The sequence below is a fragment of the Gavialis gangeticus genome, unplaced genomic scaffold (assembly GCF_001723915.1).
Source record: "Gavialis gangeticus isolate Ggan-Ray unplaced genomic scaffold, GavGan_comp1, whole genome shotgun sequence".
NCBI lineage: Eukaryota > Metazoa > Chordata > Crocodylia > Gavialidae > Gavialis > Gavialis gangeticus.
The window spans coordinates 96,279,902-96,299,766 of NW_017729033.1; the positions used below are offsets into that span (position 1 = coordinate 96,279,902).

At 41.4% G+C, this 19,865-nt stretch overlaps 1 protein-coding gene across 1 annotated transcript in view; it reads right to left on the reverse strand.

The window, feature by feature from the left end:
* Positions 1-490: 490 nt before the first annotated feature.
* CCSER1 (coiled-coil serine rich protein 1) overlaps positions 491-19,865 on the reverse strand; it is a 1,844,507-nt gene continuing 1,825,132 nt past the window's right edge. The window contains exon 10 of the mRNA XM_019526256.1: positions 491-1,006. Within this exon, the coding sequence (XP_019381801.1) occupies positions 521-1,006 (486 nt within the window). The 3' untranslated portion in view covers positions 491-520. The remainder of the gene's footprint in view (positions 1,007-19,865) is intronic.

The following is a 19,865-nucleotide window of genomic DNA, read 5'->3' on the forward strand; positions in this document are numbered from 1 at the left end:
TAGTTTAAAATGTATGAAAATGTCTTGTTTAAAGTAAAACAAAGAAAGATATCAAGAGAGGGTCTCAAAGACTTCTATTTCCCTAGTCTCTATGAAATTCAGGAATGTTTACTAATTATTTATCTACTCAATCCCCACATCTACTTTTACAGCAACACCATTAAATGTAGACAGTGCTATCTGAGATCACCCTCTGGAACTTCAGTGTGTCACTGGTTTATGGAGGCAAAAAGGTCATAAATTATTGACCCTATTTGGATTAGAGACACCAGCCAGATGGTCCCAGATGTATATTATACAAATGGTGACTTCTCGAAGACAATTCAATCTAGTTATTTAAGTTAACATGCTAGTCCACCCTTCCCCTCCACTCGCACAAGGGAAAATATGAACCCCATAAAATGTTTTTTTTTTAAATGTAAAGCTAGCAGCAGATGAGAACTTAAGGCTCTAGACAAGCAATGTTCCCCCTTTAAACAACTCTGTCCACTCCTTCCATGAGAAAAATAGGAGAATCTTGTTACCCATCTTGTTGACCTAAAGTCTGCAGCTCTGCAGTATGTATATTATGATGAAGGAAAACATTTTTCCTGCTGTACATGTGTAAGGAAATTGGTCCCCTTGGAGGCTGTCCGAGTCTTCCTGTAAATGTGGAATGCTGCCGGGGTATAGTAGTCTGATCCTTTGGAGCCCCTGAAAATACAGGGAAGTTTTCTGCCTTGGGTGTTGGCTTTACTGTATTTTGCGCAGTGTTGGCCAAAAGATTCTGGGTGATATTAGAAGTGAGGGTTTCATATGTGCTTCTTGTGTGCTTAACGACTTCCGCTATTTCTTTATCTTTCAGGAGGTTGCTCCGACACAGATTTGACAGCTGACAGCTTTTGGTCTCGTAGGCAGTTGCTTGGTTGCCCGATGAATATCTAAAAGGGTCCTCGGTGGGAGTATGTGCTGATTTTCTGTCCCTTGTGTTGAGATTTTGGATCGTAATTCTGTTTAGATATGTAGCCTGGAGCAAAGAAAACAGAAATGAAAAAAAGGCATTAGCAACAGAACATATTAACACTAAAACAGCACACAGCATGCAACGCACTCCCAGTAGCATCTGCAGATAAGCAACAGACTAGGCATTCACTGCTGCTTGATTAAAATGAAAGACAAATCTCAAATGTTAGCAGATCTCCCAAGGCACTGCTAGTGTAAAATTGAAGAATTATTCATTTATAGTTAACAAAACAACTTTGAAAAGCATTTATTTAATATATTGAATTTGGGAATTTGCTTTAAAAACCTAGTTAAATTGAAAAGGCAGATTCTTTTAGGGAGGAATAGATATATAGGGAAGCCTCATGACTTTTAAAACAATTTGTTTTGCACTTGTCTTAGTTAAAGAAATGATAGTTTTGGTTCTAGAAAGCTAAATCTAAATCCTTTCAGGCATTATCTATGAAATGAAAAGAAAACAAATTCTAAATAACTTTACATTGCTGTTAAACTCAGAACATGCTAACATTACATGTGTGAGTACTCCTGTTGAAGTCAATTTAGATAGTTCCTTATCTGCATGAAGTTAAATGCATACTTAAATGCTTTGCTGAATGAGGGACTTAAAGATACAAAATAAGGGGTGTTTCAGCATATCAGCATTTATCATATTGTTTAGGGACAGAAATTACTCATAAAATGGTATAAGTGATCAGTAACTGGTTCAAATCTGTAACACAACAGAAGTTCAGTGCACATAAAGGGCATTTATACATGTGCTCCTGGAAAAGCGGGGGGCACTTTAATTAGAGCAGCTCTGAGAGCCACTCTAATTAAGGTGCCTGGGAGCATGTCGTGTATCAGTGTCCACACACTTAAAAATGGTGGCAGGGTCACTTAACTAAAGCTTGCTCAATGAGCTTTAGCTAAAGTGCCCCCACCACCACCATTTTTAACCATGGGGATGGTGATACGCAAGATGCTGGAGTCTGCTGGAATGTGATAATTATCATGCTCTAGCAGACTTGATTAATCGAGCCTGCTCCAATGCACTATAATTACAGCATGTTGGAGCAGCCTCACGTCTCATGTACAGGCACCCAAACTGCTTTCAAAATGGCCAAAACTGATTTAAGATAAACCTGGATGGACATAGTATCAGACTTAACTGATTTAGGTTAAATCGATCTATTGAACTTCTTTCCCAGATCCTCTCTAGATTCAAGTAAACTCACAGTCCCCCAACATCCCAGGATGCTTTGTACCTCCCCCACAGCCTCCCTCACAGAGTGTGTGGACTAACCTTGGCCTAAGCTATCTGCTTCAGCTTAGTAGGGAGGCGTGCTCTAATGCCCACCGGCTTCTGGACTGGGCCACTGCAGGCACGTGGCTCCATCTCCAGAATCAAAAGTGAAGTCTCTTCACTTGCTTATTGGTTCTATCTATGCAGCTTAGACTAACTGGTGAAGATTGATTCAATTCAGCCTCAGGCTTTTTGACTGTCTGTACTTAACCATCTTGTGTACGTGTGATTTATATCTCAATCAATTACCTGTTTCCACTCAATCATGACCCTTAGTAATAACGTTATGCCCTCCACTGATCCAGTTCTGGAGGATGCAAGATACCTGTAGGCCCAACTGTATTCCTCCTCCTCTCACCAATCCCACATTATACTTTTTTTTAAAGGTTTAGAATGTCCTTATTTTGAAACCTCTAAAATATAAAATCAAATAAACAACTTTTTGAGCAGAAAATTTTTTGTACAACTAGGGCAGCATCCTGCCAGCTCAACAGTTACCTGCATTTAATGTGACAGCATAGGGCATGTTGAGGAACTATACTGATTAGAAGATGCTAGGCAGAAGACAGGGCAGGGTGACAGACCAACTTCAAACTAACACAGCTAACTACCTCTTTCTTCCCAGAGAAAATGCCAAGCATTGGCACTGCAATGAATTATTTACACAAAGTAAATTAAGGTAACAGTTACCAATGTGCAGTAATGCCTCTTACCACTTTCTGCTGGGTACTATCAGTAGCAATTACAAAGGTGCTGACAGACTTTCATAACATGAAATTAAAATTTGTATGTAGTCACAAGAAAGCTTCATGCCATGATAACTTTGAACATAAAGTATCTCACTCCAACATGTCTGGCAAAGATTAAACAATATTCCAAAGCCACATCTCAGTGAGCTTAAATAGTGAACTCAAGCCCTCAATACACAAAGTCAAAGCCCTAAAATTGAGTATATACCAATGAGACAAAAATGTTTTCTTCCTTCTCTAGACACCTAGATTGTTATGTTTTATGGGAGTTCTTTAACTTATATTGCAATTAGTTAGTTCATTTTATATTTTTTACTCTTCTCTCTTTATTTAGTAAGTTTATATAGTTACTAAGCCCCAGTTACTATTTGAGAAACCAGCAATAATAGCATCCATTGTACCCTATCTTAAAAGTGAATTTGGAATATCATTCTTCCTTTGTTTTATCCCTGTCCCATTTTCTTGGGTATTGTTTGAGCAACCTAGTTCAGTTGTAATCAAAGACTGATATTTCCTTGTAGTTTTGTTGCCAGTGAATGCTGAAAGGACACAGCAGTTGCCTATTGACATGTACATGGTCATTTCTTTTCAGCTTGGCCATTTGTACAGCTTGGGGCTAACTACTGCTACTTTGGGGCCAAAACTTTGAGACCCAATCCCTATACTACTACTTTGTTAAATAACCGTTTAGGGATTTTTAAATAAATCTCTAAAGATTTCCTCATGGCAAGCTGTATTACTTCACATTTTGTGAAATATATATTTTTTTTTATTCAGCTTAATTGAAGGAGATATTGAATGCAGTGTGTGACATAACCTGACCCTAGATGCAGCCAGAGGGACCTTTGAGGCATATGCCCAGGGTGTTCCTACACCTTCAGGTGTTCCCTTCTTCCACAGACTCCTCCAAGCTATCTGCTGCTTGGCGACTGAGAACAGACTACATGTCAGAGGTCAGCTCCTTGGCATATGGTGCCTCAGCCTTACCTGTCTCATCCACAGCATGTCAGCACTTAACAGGGGGGAGTTCTGCTAGCTAGAAGAACCGCACTCTCGTCTAGTAATAATGCACTCAGAAATGACAAATTCCCCTTTCCAGAGAAGCAGCCTGCTGTCTGTATGGTTAAATACTCTGACATTATACTTACACTGACAATAATTTATAAAATATAATAAAATATTATAAAAACAAGAGCAAACATAAGAAATCAGTAACTGTATGTTGGGGTACAGACAGAGTTATAAGAACAGACAAACAAAAAAAATATCAAAACAATGTGATCTTATCCTGTGTGTTAAACCTGAGAATGCAGCTCCTATCTAGCTCAATGGCTTAGGAAGCAACTTCTGCCTCTGACGTTCCTGTCAGGGCCTCCTGCAAGGGCAGTTCACTGACTGAGGGCCTTAAGCTATTCCTTATGCCTGGGAACAAGCTAAACACAAAAACTTGCTCTCAAGGTGAAGTTAATTTTTGGTTTCCTATCTGACCATTTATACACAGCACCCCTTGGATTCTTGGGGAGTCCACACTGAATATAAATTCCTCCCCCATCTATGTTTACCAGACTACAAGTCTTTTCTGGTCTAATTCAGACCAGGAGAATATTTGAATACTTTTAGACACAAAGATTAATAATACAATGTCCTAAAGACATTGTCTCTTACTTAACTTCTCCATTGTGAAAAATGGCTTTCCCAAAATCTGGCTCAAGTGCCTCTACCTGTCCCAAGAGCCCTACTTGATAAGTAAATGAATCCCTGTCAGATGCTAAGTCTCAGTGATTACTTTTCTTCAGCCATTCTGGCTTTGAGGTGAACAAAACCCATCATTTCGCACTTGAAAGTCATAATCATGTTGGGCAATCCAACCCTATCATTCTAATATTATAAAAGCCTATAAGTCTGTCTGTCTGTAACACTTTATTCTCATGCTGATTGGCTGATAGAAACCGCCAATCAGAGTGCTCCAAGTGTGGGGGAGCACCCCCATGATTCCAAAGCCACGCATAGGACTGGACAGAGGGTGGGGGAGCCGAGGCCAGCAGTGCTGACCTCAGCTTGCATCCCCACTCCCTGCAAGTGGTGCTGAAGACCAGACAGGGGGTGGGGGAGCTGAGGCCAGCAGCGCTAGCCTTGGCTTCCCAACCCCACTCCCTGCAAGAGGCAGAACAGTGGCAACATGGGACATTAGGTGGTGGCACTCCATCCCAGCCCACTCCTCTACCCCCTGCCCCTGTCATTCTTGATGGGCAATTGGCTAATAATGTATAAAACTGCATTTTACATCAAATAGCACAATGCATATAAACGTAAGGATGATAAAGCCAAATACTGCTTGGTGCTACTTACCTGTAGTGACTATATATGTTGTATCAGTCAAACAAACTCAAGAAAGCATGCATGACACCCTACAAACACCTCAAATTATAGTGGGGGTGATGACACAGTGAACCTAACCTGTATACTTCTTTGCAAAGCTGAGTGATAAGACTTAAGTGAGGTAGTTAGCCATGTTAGTCTGAAGTTATGCAGGAGACAGAATAGGGATGCACCTTATAGACTAATTCAGAGATGCATACTCTTTTGTGAGCCTGAGCTCACTTCATCAGATGCTGAGAGAGGACATGAAGATGCAGTGAAAAGATAAGGACTTTGGATTTTTATGTGCCTTCGGGGGAATACTAGTTCCCAGCTGTCAGAGGTGGCAGAGTCAGCAGGAAGGCTGTTCTCTAACAAAACTGACAGGACTCTAAAGACTGTGCTGTAGCTATACAAAAGGTGCCCCTTTGGTGTCTATATTGGACAGATGAGGCTATCCTTCCATGTAAAAATGAATGAACACACATAGAATAATAGAATCATAGAAAATTAGGGTTGGAAGGGACTTCAGGAAGTCATCTAGTCCAACCCTTGCTCAAAGCAGGATCATCCCTAACTAGATCATGCCAGCCAGAGCTTTGTCGAGCCAAGACTTAAAAACCTCCAAGGCTAGAGATTCCACTACCTCTCTAGTTAACCCATTCCAGTGCTTCACCCCTTTCCTAGTGAGAAAGATTCTTCCTAATATCCAACCTAAAATTCCTTTGCTGCAAGTTCAGACTGTTGCTCCTTGTTCTGTCATCTGCCACCACTGAGAACAGTTGACATCAGTTCCAGAAAGACAGTATAAAAAGTCTGTGACTGAACACTTTACACTTTAACTTCTGTAGATACTCCATCACAGATCTTTGAGTATCTGTTCTTAAACAATGAAAATATAAAAACTAGCTTGCTTTTGAAATTGCAGAACAAAGAACAATGGACTACTGGATTCTCAGAACCCAGCATGTGACTCCAGTCGCATCTTCTCACTCTAATTAAAAAAAAAAATGGAGCCTTTTCAACCAGTGATTCAATGCCATCACTTGTCCAAAATCTCACAATATTCTCAGATGATCATTGCATTGACTCCTACCCTTCTTTCAATCCAAAATTACTCGGGTATCTGTGTTTGCCTTTCCAGAGGAACCACACAGATGTGTCAACAATGCACTTAGCTACAAATACCTACAATTCACAAGGAATATATCAAGGGGTAAACCATCTCACTAGTAAAAATGTCAGGCTCTCAGGAGACGATGGGAGTCTTGTGAAAAATTCCACTACCATTTGGTAGGAAACTGATCTCTCTGGGACTTACTTAGCTTCTGCCTGAATGTATGCTAATAAGAAACTTTTGGAAACTACTTTGGTAAATGAATGCTTGAAAAGCAATGTCCGATGAAGAATTACTTCTGACATTGCATGGAGAGAAATAAAATGAGTAGAAATACTTAAGATACCATGAATGTAGACTCTGGGCACATCTACATGAGAGATTTACTGTGAAGCTGCCCAATTAGCTCCATAGTAAATGTCTTCACTTCTACCTGTGCAGCTCTACTAGGCCTCAGTAAAGTAACAAACTCCGCTGTAGGTTAGTACTTGTAAATACAAGTACTATCCTACAGTGGAATGTTATAGTGTGCAGCAGCACACATGTAAAAGCTAACCCAGGTGGTTAGTGCCTGCCAGGTAGCCCTGTACTAGAGCACCTGCTTGCCCCAGCCAGCCCCTCCACAGCATGCTGAGCCAGGTCAGAATAGCCCTGGGCTGGTAGACTATCCCTTGGGCCCCCCCTGCCAGCTAGGGTTGCTCTGACTCGGTTCAACGTGCTGCTGTCCCAGGCTTATGTTCAAATGCAGCGCCAGGAGCAAAAAACTGTGGTGCAATATGCACCACAGTTTATTGCTATGCATTAATAGCCTGTTCAGATGTGCCCACTGACACTCAGACTGATGGTTTGTGGCTGCTTGCAGATGTTAACCCCCCCCCAATGCACTTTTACTGGAAGAAGCAGTGCGTTACTTTGACCCAGCTCCACAGTATCTGTATTGATTGGGTACTTCAGTGTGGCTTTTTGGTGCTTTTAGCTAAAACTGATTCGATCAGGTAAAAGTGCCAAAAAAGTCCTACTAAGCACTCAATCTATACAGATATCAGGAAAGCCAGGTCCAGCTAACACACTGCCTCTTCTGAGCATCTGCTGGGCTCAGTAAGGGAGCATGTTGAACTTAAAGTAAAGCACTGCTTTGTTTTATTTTTTTAATGTTTGCAAGCAGCCTATGTGTCTCCATGAAAATACATCTGTGGTATTCACAGTGGCAGTGAAAGTATATATTTTATCTGTGTGGTATCAGTGACTTTCCTTTTTTATGACTATTTAGTGGGACTATTCAAATAGTTATACACAGCATGAAATTTGCATAATCAGGGTTTAAACAGGCTATTGCAGCTGTTTGTAGCCTCAGCTATAGAAGCTACAGGGATAAACAAGGGTCTTCCTGGAGGTCTAGAATAAAACATGTTTTATAATCCTAAGTGGAAAGGTGACTGCAACTTAGTTGGCTTGTTGTCTTTTGGAAAGACAGAATGAAAAGGAGAACAACTAAATCACTGATACATGATGTGGAAAAATGTTATTCTTACAGAATGGGAGGTACCAAAGATGTGTACAAAAAGAAATACTTATGGGAATGGTACTACAAAGAAATTTGACACTTCTGGGAATGACAACTTTAATGACTGCAGCAACAGTTTATTCTAACTATATGCTGGCACAAGGGTCATTGTTCCAGCTCTGCAACCGGAGGGAAAGATACAACACACCATTACCACAGTTTTTGCATTTTGCTTTTTATAACTAGATCTAGATAGAATGCCATTATCTTCAAAACATTTACAATGTAGTGCTCTTTTCTTGCTTTCTATCATTGGTATGTCTAGGAAGACTTGTTTTAAAAAGTTCAGTTTAAAAAACGAATACTGGACTGTAGGCTTCTAAAGTAAGTACTTGAGGTAACAGACCATGTGATGGGAGTGGACATGATATTAATACTATCAGTAAAGACTTAATAGCTTGAGGCAGTAATTGTCAGTTTTCTTAGTTTGTGACTGATGAAATTGCTCTCCTTAAAAAAATGAACAAGTTGTTGTTTGTGTAACATTTAGATTGAGATGATGTCTGTGCACATTATAAAATTTCAATAGAAATACTGAGAGAAGAAATGAGCTGGTTTGTGGTGCAATAGTAGGAAATTTTTAATAAACAGCTTCCAACAAACCCTTGCCAATGACAACATTGTCATTGGCAAGACAACTCTACAACCTTCAACTATTTTCCATTACTCTCTGAGAAATGCACTTTCCTTTACTCTTTACCAAATGCACTTGGTGTTTGCAGGTGTGTGTACATGGGATGTAACTTAGCCAATAGGACCCAACAAGGTATTACATAGTAAACAATTATGACCAGTCCACTGTTAACTACAAAAAGCAATAGAAGTTGCAGCAGTAGGAAGAAGAGTCAGGGGATCAATGCTGTCAGTATATCTCACCTGCCTCAAGAGAGAGCAATGATGTTTAGTTTTTTAAAAAATCATTTGAGAGAGCTAACGTTTCCTTTCATAGCAGATTATTTTTGGGAACTGTAGAACTGATTTCCAATCAGAAAGAAAAGACTTCAGCAGTTAATTGAGGTTGGGGGGCAACAGAGTGGTGGAAAATAAGAAGGGAAGGACAACAGCAAAAAAACTAATCTTTTTGGAGTTCTTCACAAAAGCAAGAGAATTTCCACTCCAAAGCCTTGGGGTAACTTATAAAATCTGCTGACAACCAGACAGCTCAGGGGACATAAAATGAAAATACCCTTTGGCTCCAGGTGCTGCATTATCTAATGCTAATAATGCTTAAACTTATTATGCATTCACATAAAAGACTCACAGTGAGGCTAACAATTCAACATTTTTCTTGCACATTTTCATTGGCATATGTGATTAAAGCTGATGTAGCTAAAAAAATTCTGATAAACTTTTTCCTGCTGGTCAGATTTACTATCACTCAGCATTTCAGGATGCCAGCTGGAGTAAGGTGAAAAATACACAAAACAGAATGTTTGTGTGTTAGAGGGGGGAACAGATGTGAAAAATTCACTTTTCCCCTCCCACCCCCAGCTAAAATGCTTCACTTACTATTCAGTGTGCGTGCTTACATGTGCACCCTTAAGATGAAGTAAGCCAATTTTACATTGCATTAGTCACCATATTTAAGGTGCATTAAGGATGGATCTACACATGAACATCCTTAATGCACCTTAAATATGGTGACTAAGGGTGACTAAGGGTGACTACATTTGATACCTACATAAACCAAGTATGAAATTTAGGCCCAATTATTTAAGGCACCATAACCCACATTTAGATGTGGTACAGCACCTTAATGCTATGTGTGCTGTGCCAGCTGGAGCCCAGCTTGCGGGGCCACGTGCTGCTGCTGGGTGCCACCAGGAAGAAAAAAGTGGCGGTTAGGATTGCAGCTGCTAGCAGCTCCCCTGTGACTCTACCTCAGGGTGGGCTTGCTGCCTGGGCAATGCAACCCTGCAGGGGTGGGATGCCTCACTGCCTGTCTGGGATTCAGGTGCCCTTAGAAACCCATGCTGGGGCTCCCACCCAGTACAGCAGGTGGGCTGGGACTGCATCTGCCCCAATACCTGGCATGGCTTTCTCTGCCCCAGCTACCTCCATCCCAGGCAAACTCCCAGCTTCTCTGCTGGCAGGACACTGCCCCTGGGAGAGGCAGCAGCATCTCCTGGGGATTCTGCTTGGCTCTTCAATCCTCTCTGCAGGGCTGCATTGCCCAGGAAGTAAATCCACCCTGAGGCAGAGGTGCAGGGAAACCACTAACGGCTCTAATACTACTCACCACTTTTTGCTTCCTGACAGCGCCCCACGAGCTGGACCCCAGCCCCCTCTCATTTGCTGGAGAGGAACAGGGGAGGGGGGGTTAGGGCCAGGCCATGTAGGGAGCTGTCCAGTGTGCTGACTAGGGCAGGCTGCAAAGGTATTTGCCTAGCGAGCCACATTAAAGGCGTCCACATGTCAACATGTGCTTAAATCACCTTAGTGCACCTTAGGCTAAGGCGAATTAAGTTTAGGCATGTGTAGACATGCCCAGTGTGTGGGACTGTATATTCAGAGAAAACTCACTTTTTGGACTTGATTCTCAGATGCCCTGAGTATACATATGCCAGTGCTGAAGAGAGACAAAGCCTTAAAGCAGTCATTTTGCAGTCAGTGCAAACTGACTCCAAATCAGTCTTGTTTCCTGCATAGCTGGTGGAAGCCACAAAGCAACCTCTACTGTTGGTAGTAACTAGTATGCCACCTGATGACTGCTGAAGAAGAGGCACCATCCAACCCCTTGCACCATGTATGGTAACGATCTCAAGTAGGGTGCCACTGCACCCAGGGGTATCTTGAGATCCTTTCAAGTGTACTGCAGGGTGATACACAATGTTAGCACTGTTAGGTTTGCAAACATGATTCACAAGATAAACCCAGAGATTTCAAATAGAAATCTATAACTGTAAGGTCTCAGTTCCTTGCAACAAAAAACTGCTCTATTATTGTTCTGTAAAGAAAACTAAGGGCTGACACTTTCCCAAGTTGTGCTGCAAGTCTGCCTAGAAGTGCTTCAAGTCTAAAAAGGTTGAGAACCACTGATGTAATGTACCTAAGTGCAATTCTATTTCACCCTGCTTGAGTCTCTGAAAAAACACTTAATACATAAAGGTGGATAAGTCCTCTTACTCCTTACTGCTTTTTGTCACTCAAATTTAAGGGTAAGATGATAGTGTGTTACAAAAGTAGATGCACTAAAGAAGGAGTATCAAGGATGCAGGCCATGGGCCAGCTCCAGCCAACACAGCCCTATCATCTGGTTGACAGTGCTGCCCCCAGGTCTTGAATTAGATCTGCATACTGCAAGTCGCATGTGCCAGATCAACCCTGTGCACTGGATCACGTCAGATCTGATACATGTGCTGCATGCCCCAGACACCAGATCCAGTGTGTGAGGTTGGGCTGTGAGTCTGATCCAGCCCATTGGATCAGCCTTGTGCTATTAATTCAGCCCACGGATCAGCCCATCCTATTAATCTGCTATTACTCCACAGGGCCAGATGAGTTTAACACCCCACCATTAAAGGATTTTCAGGACTTGAACAGAGTTAAACAGAGTTGCCCACGTACCCTTAGATGCCTAAGAGGTGGCCCACAGTTTGTCCTATGGTGTCTTTCAGGTCAATTCTCACTTGGGAATGTCAAAATAACCAGTTCTATCACCTTTAAGGCCACTTTTCACCATGAAGCAGTTCAGGATTCCAGCACAGGAGGAAAAAAAAAGTGACTAATAATGTTTATCCATTTTTGTACACAAAGAAAAATGTGTTTAGAGCTACCATATTTACTTAATATGGGGCAAGAAGCCCCTTGCCTTGGAACAAAGAACAGAAGAGGTGGGGCAGCAGGGCACATAACTGCTGTGACTAGGGCTCCAGTCCCTTCCTGGGGTCAAAGCTGCCTGAAACTGCTGCCTGAACCCTATCTGCCCACCACCACCTCTCTGCCCTGCCATCTTCCCCACAGCAGCTACTTCCCACCAGAGGCTGTGGGGTGGGGCAAGAGGGGAAGCAGGAAGTTGAGGTAGGCATGGAGTAGAGGTGACAGAGGGACAGGCATAAGCAACGAGCAAACTGTTTGACCTGCCAGAACCACCCTCTGTAGCACTGGGGAGGTTGTATGTAAGACAACCCTCTAGTAATTAGATTCTATGCATGGAAAATTACAACAAGCTTATAACATTTCCATATATAGAACCTAAGTACTGGGGAGTTGTCTTAAATTCAGGGTCATCATAGATTCAAGTAAATAAGGTAAGTTGCTTAAATTACATCTTGTAAAACTTTTATGTGCCAAAAGATTGAAACAACATTGCATCTTAAGCTGAAAATATTTTTAATCATTTTATTTTGAAATATGAAATTAAATATTTATTTGGAATTTCCAATCAAAATTTTAAAGAAGAGTCACTAAAGTGCATGTTCTCTGGCTTATGATTGTTCTTTGTGAAATAACATTTTCTGATTCCATTTCAATTAAAAATATTGACCAGTTCTATGTGTCTATTGGATTTGGAAATGACATTGTTGTGGTAGAAGAGGGATGACTTAACAGTTTCAGATACATTGTTTTAGTGCTACCCATTAAAATAGTTCAGACTGAACCAGATTTTAGGCTGGCTATGAAGAATTCTAACCCAGGTGAGTTTTAGATTGTGTGTTCTGTAAGCTACTTGCAACATTTGTGAATGGGTGGTGTTTTATCACCATGCTAAGAGGCTGAGCCATTTCTTAATAGCTTAAGTTTCTATTGTATAGAAAAAAACCCTTAAATTAATGAGAATTGACTACCCCTGTGGAAAACTTAAGAATGGGAATGCTGTAAAAAGCAGTGAAGCCATCCATCACTTTCCATTTTCAAAGCCAATGAGTGAAATATGACAACAGTTAACAGCAAGACAACAGTGCTGCAGGACATTTGAAAATGGATATTGCTGCTGACTGGCTTGTGATAAAGTAATGAAATACAATATTAGGAAGAGAGCTGAACAACAAAAAATACTACAGAAAATTTTCAATCTTCAAGGTGCCTATATCCAAAGGCCGCTGGCTACCTTAAATGACTATAATGTAATTCTTACAAATAAAGCAACTTTCCCAAATTCGTCATTCTGACTGCAGAAATACAGAATAGAGACAAAGACAGATAGAGTATTCTCCCTGACCAGTACATAGTGACAACCAATTAAAATTAAATATGCATAAACCCCAACCTAAGTAAAAAATAAACAACAAAAAAGAAAGAGTCTTGACCTAAGGACCCCACAGATGATATCCCCACAAGGGTTGTTATGAAGAAGGCAATCAAGAGAGGAGACTTATTCTAACAAGAGACATGGAGTTCTATGTTCTTTGAAGTCTCATAACTTCCATTTACTACACTGGATGTTGAGAATAAAAAAAGAATGCAGGATGGGTCTTCTACTATACTGTAAATACTGAAACACAACTCACAATCCCCTGTTGATGTCATAACAACACTTTAATACACCATGCTGCCCCTCTCCTTTTCAACCCCAGCTGAGAAATTCATAAAGCTACGTAAGGAGCCAAGAGGGAAGAAAATAAGAAAGAGGGTTGATCAACCCTTCTCCAAAGGCCAAAAGGAATGAAGTCCTGAAATTTATGTGACTTTGAACACTGCTCATAACTCTTATAGCTTATATAACCACAGATCTAATTTACCAACAGAGGTTAAATCAGCTCTTTGGTATATCCCATCTGTCAATATGTCAGCTTGTTTAATTGTCAGTTTTGTGCCCACCAGCTTTCAGTGTAGACGATGATCCAATACCAGTTGTAATTTAGCTGGTATAGGTAATTGTTCTTCATTTTGGTCTCTTAAAACGTACTTTTCTGTATTGATTTCAGGCTGCACCTGAACCATCAGTATAGTTTTTATAACAACCTGAATCTGCTCCTATCGATCAACTAATACTGCCTTCTGGCAACATCTGCTACACTAGAGAAGCAAAGCCCAGCACACAGAAATAATACTTGGAAGAGCAGCAGTAGGCCCCAGAAAAGAGCCAGCCACTGGTGAATTTGACACCTATAATATCACTGGATACAAAATGGAGTAAGCCAACATAAATCAAAGGGATTTCTGTTTCCCCCTCATAGATTCCCCATCTGTCTTTATTTCCTTAACATGAAGAAAAGTTATGGTATATGTTAAAATGCAACCCCTTCTTCCTTAATAGACTTTTAAACAGCAGTCCAACACAGGGTGAGTGAACTGAAGCACTGAGTTGCTGATATCCTTTCCCTTCAAGAGGAGCTAATGGGATTCTCAGTGAAGACTTCATATAATGGCAGTGCTTAGTGATAAGTAGCAGGGTAGGGACATTTAAGACAGGAATTAAAAATATCCATTCATTCTGTAAGCTAAATTATCCTTGAATAAGTTAATTTCTGTAACTAATAAAACACAGCTATAAGCAAGCAAGATGTAAAAGATTTAATGCTGAATATTTTATAAAGTAGGAGAAGAACAGTGAAAGATATGCCATTGCCCTGTAGTAACTTACAGTAAATCACTGCTATCTGCATTCTGAATTCTGTATGTAACATTTCTTGAATGAACAGGAAGCCTCTCACTGCTTTCAGTATGTGAATCACATGGGAAATTTTATATAAGGTATTCAGGTGTAGATCATTGCCTTTAAAGTTTTGCAACTTTTTAAATTGCTTTGAAACTTTTTAAATTTGCTGTGTACCAGTGTCACATTCCTCTATTCTGATGCTATGTTAATTTAGTTACCTAATGCTGCTTAGCTTTCATAGAATCCTAGAAAATTACGTTTGGAAGGGACCTCAGAAGGTCATCTAGTCCAACCTGATCAAAGCAGGACCATCCCCAACTAGATCATCCCAGAGATGGTTTTGTCTAGACAGGCCTTAAAAACCTCCAAAAATGGAGATTCTGCAACCTCTCTGGGTGACCTGTTCCAGTGTTTTACTACCTTACTCGTGAGAAAGTTTTTCCTAATATCTAAACTAGGTATGCCACGCCTGGTATGGCACTCCTAGGTATGCCTCCTGCCAACAAGTCTAGACTCCTCTTGATGCAACTTGAGAACTTTGCTCCTTGTTCTGTCATCTGTCATCAAAGAGAACAGTCTAATTCTTTGCAACCATGCTTCAGGTGGTTGAAGGCTGCTATCAAATCTCCTCTCAGTCCTCCGTTCTACAGACTAAATAAGCCCAGTTCTCTTAGCCTCTCATCAGGAGTCATGTGGCCCAGACCCCTAACCATTTTCGTTGCCCTCCATGGACTCTCTCCAACTTATTCACAACCTTTCTGTGTCGGGGGGGAGGGGGGGAGGGGGCAGGAAACACAAAACTGAACATAGCACTCCAGATGTGGCCTTACCAATGCTGAATAGAAGGGAATAAGCTACTACCAAGCCCTCTCAGCCTTCTCTTTTTCAGGCTGAAGAGTCCCAGGTCCCTCAGCTATCCTCATATGGCTTGCTGTGCAAGTCTCTAATCACATGGGTGGCCCTTCTCTGGACTCTTTCAAGCTTTACCACGTCCTTGTTAAAGTGCAGTGTCCAGAACTCTGGCTGTGGTCTCACCAATACTGAGTCGAGTGGAAGAAACATTTCCTTGGTTTTCCTGGAGATGCATTGATTGGTGCATGCCACAGCATTATTTGCCCTGCTGGCTACAGCATTGCACTGCCAGGTCATAGTCATACTGTGGTCAATTATTACCCCCAGGTCCCTTTCATTTGCAGTGCTGGCCAGTTTGGTGCCACCAAGCCTGTAGATGTGTAGGCAATTGTTTGTTCCCAGGTGGAGCACTTAACATTTCTCCATGTTAAACTTTATCTGGTCCCAAATTGCCAACCTGTCTAGGTCTGCCTGTATCTGCAGCCTATTTTTAAGCATGACCATGCTCCCCCATAACTTGGTGTTGTCTGAGAACTCGGCCAGTGAGCTCTTCACCCTCACATCCAAATAATTGATGAAGATGTTGAAAAGCACTGGACCAAGCACAGACCCTTGAGGGACACCACTCGCCACTTCTTGCCAGGACGTCACAGACCAGCTCTCTGGGTCCTACCCTGCTGCCAGCTTCCTACTAATCTAAACTGTTTTGGAGTTAAGCCCACAATCCTCCAATTTTCTCATGAGAACATCATGGGATACCAGACCAAGGGCTTTTTGGAAGTCAAAGTATACAATGTCAACTTCCTCTCTCTTATCCAGGTGGCGAGTTACCTGATCATAAAAGGAGATGAGGTTGGTAAGATAAGACCTGCCCATGACGAAGCCATGATGGCTGTCATTCAGAATCCTATATCTGCAACCCTATCACACGTAGATAGGAAACCATTGATTACTGTTAGACTATGACTCCATGTGGCACCCAACGACTAGGGAGATGAAGGCCCAATTACCCATGGATCCTGTTGCTCATTAGCCAGAGCAGAACAGGGAGCAAACACCAGCACACATTGCTCACAACAGCTTTATTCATAATGGAGACAGCTTCGGACTAGCTCCCACACTGATGGCATATGGGGAGCCACAATGAACAATAGTTTTTTCTCATATTTATACACTTTGGTTTATACTCATTAACATTCATTCTGCCTCCATCCCGCCTTCTGTTCCACCCATTTCTCCTCCCATCTCAAGCTCCAACTCTGTTTCCTGCTTACTTCATTAGCGTGGAATTGCCTATGCATGTCATTCATTTACATGTCTTTTTGCTATAAGCACATATCTAAGACCTTGACTTCTCTTCTTAGGTCAATGGGCAGACTTTGACCAAAACCTAGAAGCTTCTGAAGGCTTCTTCAGCAATTACCATTCATCTTTTTGCATATGTTCATCTTTGATTCTGTTACCAGTTACATGTTTTTCACATTCCAGTCTGTTTTTCTATCTCAGATTGTACCATCTTCTACACTTGTTGGGCCCCTGTATCTTATCTCGTTCCTTACTGTAGCTGGTTCACAGCACACAGACTCACACAGATTTACTTGCTGCTTTTTGCTCAGAAACTGGTTAACACTGTTAAGATGGTTACTTAGCATAAGTAAATGGCTGGCTTAACTATCATTCTGCCTTATGGTCAGCAGCTTTGCTAGGCCACAGGTCATGCCTTTATTCAGCTGCAAATCCAGTGCTCCCTACTAATCCAAATTATTGTCACCCTAACAATTACTACGCCTTGAGCTTGACAATACAACCCATTTTCTATCCACCTTATAGACCATTTATGCAACCCATACTTCCTTAGCTTGCTTGCAAAAATGTGCGAGAGACTGTATCAAAAGCCTTCCTAAATTCAAGGTATCTCACATTCACTTATCTTCCTGCATCCACAGAGACAGTTATTTCATCATAGAAGGCAATCAGGTTGGTTAGGCATGACTTGCCCTTGGTGAATCCATGCTGACTGTTTCATAATCATCTCCTTCTCCTTGAGATGATTATGGATGGATTACTTGAGGACCTGCTCCATGATTTTTTCAGGGACAGAGGTGAGGCTGACCAGCTAGTAGTTCCCTGGAACCTCCTTTTTCTCTGTCTTAAAGATGGGCACTATGGGCATGTATACACATGCCCAACACCTACTCGAATGAGTTCTAATTAGAATGCACTGGAGCAGGCTCTAGTCTGCTGGAGAATTTTAATTAGACTGCTCCAACAGTCTTGGCATCATATGTGTTCAGTGTCCCTGTATTTCAAAATGGTGGTGGGGGGCACTTTAACTAAAGTTCATCAAACAAGCCAAGAAAAAAAATAGAAATTCTGAGTTAAAACTTAGATGCATTTGTTTGACCTTATGTACAAATACTTTTTCTGCCAAAGATAAGCTGAAAATCTTCAAAAGCAGTTAGTGTCTCAAAAATAGAACTCAACTGCATGAATCCAAGGTCAGCTTGCTTGCATATTTCCAAACATGCAAATTTCTTTATCAATTTTAAATATCCCTTCATTAAACTGAGTTTGGTGGCTTAGCATCCTTAATTTTGTCAGCACAAGGGAATGAACCTACAATGGCAACATGGGAATTACATACATTTGCAAGGCATGTTCAGCAGCTGTCATCTTAATCAGGGGAGCTATCCCTCAGCTAAATATACAGTTCTGCAGAGGAGAAATCAAAGGACTTGCAAAAAGGGCAAGTTGCATGCTGATGACAAGACAGAAAATCATAATTAACCTTAATTGACTTGAGTCTTATTTTTATAACAAGATTAGTGAGAGCAAGACATCCCACAAGAGAAACAGAAAATAATCTGGGCATTTTATCATTTGGGACACCTGTTTTATAACTGAAAAAGAATAGAGTAGTAGGATGTTTTTACTCCTAAAATAAGACTCCAAATCAAGGCCTTTTCCTCTAGTAAACAGAAGCATCATAACATATTACAGTTAATTTCTAGCCTTAACTGGCTGACTTTGTTTTAACACTATAAAAATAACTAGGATCTCTGTGACCAGATGAAGTGTTGCAGCATGATGCAAATCTCAGCCTATAGTATCTAGTCAGAAGAGCCTGGATACAAGTTTCCCTGAACTCTGCACTCTGGCATTGCTATTTAATGCTGATATTCAACAGAGTGGAGTATAGTTAGGATAATTTAGGAGCAGAGTTTTCATTCTTTCTCAAAAGCCTACCAACTCTGATGGCTGTAAATTTGTGGAATACTAAGCATACTACACGAGCTCCTTGAACTTTCTTGGGCCCCGAAAATACTTTCATGTAGCATGAAACAAAGCATTATAATCAACACAGAGAAAAATTAAAGGGAATCAAGTGGAAATGAAATCTCAGGGAACGAGGCCCAAAATACCAACCCTTTTTCTATTAACCTGACAACTTCTATTGTAATGTAATGTGGCAACACATTCTCATGTAATGTGGTGTAACCCAGGTACACCCAAGGGTGTGCCCTATTCTCAGTTGAATAGGATGGGTAGGCAGGAGGGGGGTGCGGTGATAGGGATGCCAGAATTTCAAGCAGATCCCTCTTTCCTCTATAGAGTTAGCCCAAGCCCAAAGTTCTTAACTATATACAATTTATTGTTATAATGTACATAAACATAAAACTAAATAGCAGACATATAATTACACAGAGAACATTAGCCTAAATCACAATACAACATTTCAGTTACAAAATATAAGGCGCAAACGTGAACAATCTTAATAACTTCTATTCCTTAATATAGTCCCTGACCCATAGCAAGAGATAGTCCTCCTTCCAATGGGGTCCCTTAGGGGGTGTCCAGGAAGCACCAGGGGCCTCTCCCCTTAGGGTCTTGACTAGGCGGGGAGGGGGGGTGCTCACCAAGCCCCTTCTCTGGGTTTGCCTGCCTCAAACATCTTTCCTTGTGGGACCCAAGGGCTCAGTAACTCATGCTCCCTCAGGTGGTGGTGGTCAGGGCACAGCTTGACCAGGTTTCCTCTGCTGGAGCACCTCTCCAGGACTCTCCTGTGCCACTGGGCTCCTCCCCACCCTGTGCCCCGCTCTGGGCATGGAGGGCTCAGCTCCTCTTAGATGCTACACCACTGCTGCTGGCTACTGGGTGCTGAGCCTGATGCTGCAGCACTACTGTTACCTGTCAGCTCCATGTTCTTGGGGACCCCTGACACAGGACACAGACTGTCTGACTCACAAAGAATCGCCCCCCCCACCTAATCAGAAACTGATTAAGATGCAGTAAGAGACGCATCTAAAACCCTCCAGATAAGGGTGACAAAAGTGAAACAACTGCCCTAGGTCTCATTTGCATCAGAGATGGGAACAGATGACCATTCATTTACATGAGAG